The 6,431-nt window shown below is 34.5% G+C and overlaps 1 protein-coding gene across 1 annotated transcript; it reads right to left on the reverse strand.

The window, feature by feature from the left end:
• Nucleotides 1-6: 6 nt before the first annotated feature.
• Nucleotides 7-6,290, reverse strand: LOC144477944 (spondin-1-like; the record flags this gene model as incomplete). Its single annotated transcript, XM_078195668.1, has 5 exons — nt 6,052-6,290; nt 4,222-4,408; nt 1,032-1,196; nt 473-596; nt 7-85 (listed from the first exon to the last, which is right to left on the reverse strand). Coding segments are annotated over exons 1-5 (779 nt in total), but the record flags the coding sequence as incomplete, so codon positions are not given.
• Nucleotides 6,291-6,431: the final 141 nt, after the last annotated feature.

Below are 6,431 nucleotides of genomic sequence, written 5' to 3' on the forward strand. Positions count from 1 at the left end.
TTCAGCTCCTTGTGCTCGATCCAGGAGCAATTACTGAGACACAGCTCCAGTCCGGAAACTCCGACTATCCAATCCGGGGAAGGATCTAGAAAATGATTTTTTTACTTCCATAACGCGGTTCACTGGCCAGTAAGCTCAACTAGTTGGATGGAAGTTCCGGGACTATGGATTAAAAAGCAAACCGTTCATGAAACTTTTCAGAAACGTCATTGTGATTTGAAAGTACCACCGCCAAATGGCGGAACTTTCTTTTTTTATTCAAGAATCGCCGTAGTTATTAAACGTACACATAGTAAACGTAATCGATCGTGTAATCAATTCATTATTATTATTATTATTATTATTAGTACTAATTTACTTATTACTTATTATTTTTTATTACCATTACCACTATTATTTGATTTTATTTATTATCTATTATTATTTGTTACTTGTTATTAATACATGATACAAGAAAGTTTAAGAATCTCACCCAGCATGGACACCAAGGACATAAGATGGTGTTTTTGGTCGACGCGGAAGACGGCGAAAGTTTTGCCGGTCACATTAGGGTAACTTATTCCTCTGGCCTTGATTATTGTTCTGATGTGCTCGCTCTAAACCAAAACAATGTAAAACTGTTACCTTTCTTTATGTTTTCGATATTGCTCCATTCTCTTTTTATGTTTATTCTTCCATGCGGTAGTTATAGAGTGGAATAATGAATAATATTATATAACTAATTAATATTGATTTAAATATTATATGTACAGAGCATAGAGATAGAATAAAGTTTTGTATTATTTTCTGTTACTTTTTTTATCCTTCAAATGTTGTTCTATTTCTTTATGTTTATTCTTGCATGAGATAGTTATAGAGTGGGAAAAATAGTATCATATAACTAATTCATACTGATTTAAATATTACACGTATAGAGGACAGAGGTAAAGTGTAGGAATTATGTTGCGTCCGTCTATAATTTTCACAATTTCCACCCGATAGTAATCGTCCGTTGACGAATAATAGTGTTGCTATAATTTGAGGGCGTTTACTTGATCCTTCAGCTCGGATTCCAGTTTTCTGGTTGACCCAAGCTCCGCCACCTGACGCAGACCTACGCTGGCCATGCCATTGTAACTCCAAAAGCTATAATCGACTGTGTGCGAGGCTCCGATCACGTCGGAGAATCTAATGAGCCATCCTTTGCTGGGAAAGTCCTGTTTAAAAACAAGAGAATTACTCAAATACTATACCTATGCCGATAGGAATCAGTCAAAAGACTGGCACTAATTTTTAACTAGATTATTTAATTATTTTTTAGCCGTAATGTGAGAGAAAGTAGTTGTTAATAGGATTTCTAAACAAGGAAAGAGTTAAACTAATAGTTTTATATAGTATTGTTATTATCAATAATTAACTATATATTTATAACAATTAAACTAATTAGTTTAACATAGCTCTCTGGTATGGGTTTAATTAATTAAATAATTTTGATGTTTTGAGAATTTAACGTGTTGAAATTATTGAAGAAAGGAATACATTTTTATTCATTTTCTGTTTTGTATAACTAATTCATACTGTTGGTTATATTATAATAATGTTGATATTATTATATATAATATTTCATATATAAAGTATAATATATAAAAAGAATATATATGTTTACATATAATTGATTCGTAGGCGTTTTCTCAAATTGTAAATTCTTTTTGCACTGTTTAAAACAAACTCGATCTTCCTGTTGTTAATAATCTATTGGTATGCTTGTATTTGCATTTATAATAGCAACGGAGTATTGCTGTTTTTAGCTAATGAAACAATTCCGCAGGTGTCCTCTAATAAACAAGCGACTGCGTATAACAGCCGTCGTTTATTTGTTGCGCAGTCTAGTGCATTTAATTATGCGATTTATAGTTATCATAATCACCTTGTGGCGTCGAATTTACGAATTAAATGCAAACGCGTCCAGTGAAATGCAGCAGGTCTCTGGAATTTCTGGTTAATATAAACATCAAAGGCTCGCCGGATAGCGCGAACAGGCACACAGATGAAACATTGACGACTTTCCTGAATCCGGGAACCGTGACGGGATAATTATGTGGGAGGTCAGTTAATTTAATCGTTAATTACACTGAACACCTTGATTTTCTCGCTATTCACCGCCTTTTAACGCCGTTTTCACAATAAAAATATATCTATTTCATTAAAACGCAAATATCTGTTTGTAAACACTATGACATCACTTTCAAATTTTTGAAAATATTTTCTTTGCTTTTGATAATTTAAAACAATATCTAGACGCCCTTGCAAAAGATATTATTATAGTGGAATATTATTATAGTGGATTAAATGAAATATTATTATAAAAATATTATTATAGTGGACCGATAATATAACTAAAAATTGAAATTTATTATCAAAGATATATTATTTATAAATTGGCAATATATAAGTTATATTTATTTATGAAACGGCTAACATTTCGATTTATATATTCCACGAGAAAATAAGTTGCTCTGATACCGTCTTGTCTATTTTGTATAATTAATCGCCGCTTCCTCTCGTTATGATAATATAATATAATTTCAGATCTCTCCCGTAATTAATTAATTTCAAGTCAGCTTCCATTAAAATCGCTATCCGCGCTGTTTTTAGCAATAATAATATGCTTCCAGCATTGTGTCTCGAACATAAAAGAATTATTGAATGGACATATTATGTGTACAAAATGGCGGACGTCGAAAAAGTGCTTACAGTTGTTTGTCTTCAAAAAATTAATTAAATTAATCTTAAACGGTAATCATAAATTGTGATCTTTATGTATTAAAATACAAATAATTATTTAATGATGATAATATTTCCGAAAAATGGCTGACGTTGCGATGTTACGTGTAACCATATATTTTATATTATATATTAATTACAGTTAATTATATAATATAAGAGATAGTTATATAATATAAGAGACTTTCCAATTAATTAATTTAATTAAATTCTGCTTAAGAAAGGACTTCGCGATTCATCAAGCTTAATAATATTCTCCATCTTTCGCAGTTTAAACGCAAACGATCATTCAATGAAGATCTATTGTATCCACAAAATGGCTGACCTTAGGTCAGTAATTAAGTACATCTATAAATTTTCATGAATATCGTGTTCATAAAATATCTACGTCAAAAAATCATCTGCATAAAATAGTTGACTTACATTTTCCTAAAAAATGCAGTTCATAATTATTTAACAATAATAACATTCCCCAAACTTTGCCTTATAAATGCAAACCGTTATTCAACACAAATCTGTTGTATCCACAAAATGGCTGACGTTAAAAGTAATAAAAATAATTTTGCGTTAATGAAATATCAAGATTAAAGAATCGTTTCCATAAATGAATAAAAGTCTACCGTCTTGTTTCTTTAAACATAGTTCGTAATTTTCCAAGCATAATAACGCTCTCCAAACTTTTCAAGCATAAAAACGTTCACCTGCTCACCGGAGTTCTTTTATTTCTACAAAATGGCTGACGATGGAACAGCGTGTAAATATTCATAAATTCCGCTTCATAAAATACTTGCAACAACCCCATGGAATTAATCCCTTGACGTAGCATTTTCTTTACAGGGAGATTAAAAATTATACAATTGTAACTGTTTCTTAGAAATTATAGGAAATTAATGTTTATTTCGTGTCTAGATTTATTCGGATGCTTCAATGTCGAGGAATTAGAATATTATTATGGAATATTAGAATATTATTGTTATAGATTATCAGAATATTGTTATTATTGAGTGTTAGAATATTGTTATTACAGATTGTTAGAATATTGTTATTACAGAGTGTTAGAATATTATTATTATGATAAACTTATTATTACAGAAAATTACTACAGGATATTTCAATTTTAAAGAACAGAATTTCAACTTCCACAATTAATTATTGTTATCCATTAACCAACTACTACTCATTTCCATCGGACTGCTCAAAGTACGTTAAAGGGTTAATCGTATTAATAAAAAAAGTGCGACGATTGCCGCAAAATCTTAGAATCGTGCCAAACGACTTTTCGAGCCGCGAAAACGAGTGGAACGGAATCGACGGCAACGTTTACCAGAAACCGGCAAATCGGCTAGAAGCTTTTTCGCGCTCCGACCCCCGGGGAAGCCTAAAAATGCGAGGGGATCGATAGCCGGCAGTTCCATGCACTTCCGACTGTCGATTTTATTTGACGAGGTTCTTACGTGCCTTCGGGTGGGTATTCCTCGACCAAAGTCCCTCGAAAGTAACTTCGTACTTGGCCTCCTCGCAGGCGCAGCATTCCTGCAACACCGGGCCCTGATCATCCGCCTCCGCTTTCAAGTCCTGACAGATCTTCAGAACTAAGTTCGGATCATCCATGAACCACGTATCCGGCGTTTCCAATATCGTTGCTCTGCGCCCCGGGAAAAAAAGAAACACAACGGACACGCCGTCAGTCGGGCCGCTGACGAGATCTCTCGATCGCCGTTCCGACGCTGTACGAAATTTGTTTTTCGCGAACGCGCGCGAATGACTTCGGCGCTTCGTCCCGGGGAAGCCGTTAGTCCGTCGCGCGTTTCGTTTCGATTGGTACGGGTACCTTTCGACCGATGCTTCTCCACGTATTAATACTTTAATACACCGTCGAAAGTTATCGGTCGGTGCCATGCTCTCTGGGCGATGACTGATGAACGCAAACAAGCGCGGACATTGCTATTGGCTTCGTATTTTGTCGCTACTTTCTTGATTTCTAGATAATTATTGACTGTGTTTGATATTTTAGATCTTTTAAATTAATACTAAATCGTTGGGATATATTACAAAGATTTCAAAGTTATCATACAAAGGAAAATATTTGATTTGCCATATTTCTTTTGTCCTTGCGCGTGCTGAATTATTTGATTAATTCACATAAAGTTCTTTTAAACTAATTCTACTGGCCCCTATCGTCGTCTAACTGTGCAGATGCGAGGCCATTGAAGTGTTAATAATCGCGGATTTTGTGCAGTTTTGACGAGAATGTCGGAAATAAAATTGTACAGACATGAGAAAAATATTTTAATTGTAATTTAAGAAATTATCTTTAAGGAAAAGACATTTTTATGAGACTTGGGTTGTTATTTTATAGCAAATCTTGGTAATTGTTATTTTGCATAGACGTCTGCGGTGATTTTGGAAGGATTATTTCCTGTTACAAAATATTAAAATGTATTTGCAGATGATACGAACTCGAGATCATTACACAGAATGTTTAAAAAATAGATATAAAGGATTTCTGAGGCGATTTGCAGTAACTTATTCCTTTACCAAAATTTTCTACGAGACTTCGTTAATGAGTTATTAACGAAAAACGCTGACTAATGAGCGGCGAGATCAATTGGCGCTAGGCAGCCGAGCCAGTGGGCGGATAAAGGCTAGTTTTTGCTGATTAGCCCAGCCCCTTTCCGTTAGCGATACTCGCCGCCCATTGGTAAATGTTTTTCGTTAATAACATTTTAACGAAGCCTCGTAGAAAATTGTTGTAAAGGAAAAAGTTACTTCAAATGATCTCAGGAATCTATTATTCGATTGCGAGTGATTTTTGGAACACTTTTATAATATAATATGCATTTATAATCGATAAAAAACAGTACTCGCAAGATTATTATAATATTATATATTATTTACTCGATGCTTGTAATTAACAAATAAAAGAAAATGCGTCTTTCTAAAAATAGAATTTATTGACGCAATGCATTCTCATAGCAAAACAGATCTTTCGAATGTTATAAACTAGAACCAAATAGATTGTATAACGTGTATTTGTGACGTCGTCCTAGATAAAAGTTTAAACTACCATTTATGATAGTTTTCCTTTACGAAGTTTTACTTTTTGAGGTTTTCCTTTTCGAAGTTTTACTTTTTGAGGTTTTCCTTTTCGAAGTATTACTTTTTGAAGTATTACTTTTCGAAGCAGCTTCTCGAGAACGTCGTTTCAACGAGATGACAATGAAGGAAACAGACAACGCGTCGTTCGTTCATGCTGTTTTCTTTTTTTTTATTAAAATATCCCTTCACCTGATAAATATGCAACCGCTACCTTCGGAAGGGCTGGTCCAGGCCACGGATATCTCCTCTTTCGGCACCTTCGACGTTTCCACGACCGCGTTCGGGCAAACTTCCAAATACCTCGACAGTGAGTCGTCCTGGAGGTCGAACACGCCGCTGTCGGTGCCGTCGTCGTCGCTCTCGGGCTCGCTGGATATCAGGAACCTCGTGAACTTTCTGGGGCTGATACCCATGCTCTCGGCTTGCACCGTTACTGCAACAAATCATTCAACGTTCGCTCGTTAATAATTAAAAGACCGCTCGTGAGATCCCTCGTGTTCCGATGCATAATGGAACTTGTTGTCGAACATAACATACTCTGCGGAATTGCTAAACTTATTTTAAAAACT

The sequence above is a fragment of the Augochlora pura genome, unplaced genomic scaffold (genome assembly GCF_028453695.1).
Source record: "Augochlora pura isolate Apur16 unplaced genomic scaffold, APUR_v2.2.1 APUR_unplaced_543, whole genome shotgun sequence".
In the NCBI taxonomy this organism is placed as follows: domain Eukaryota; kingdom Metazoa; phylum Arthropoda; class Insecta; order Hymenoptera; family Halictidae; genus Augochlora; species Augochlora pura.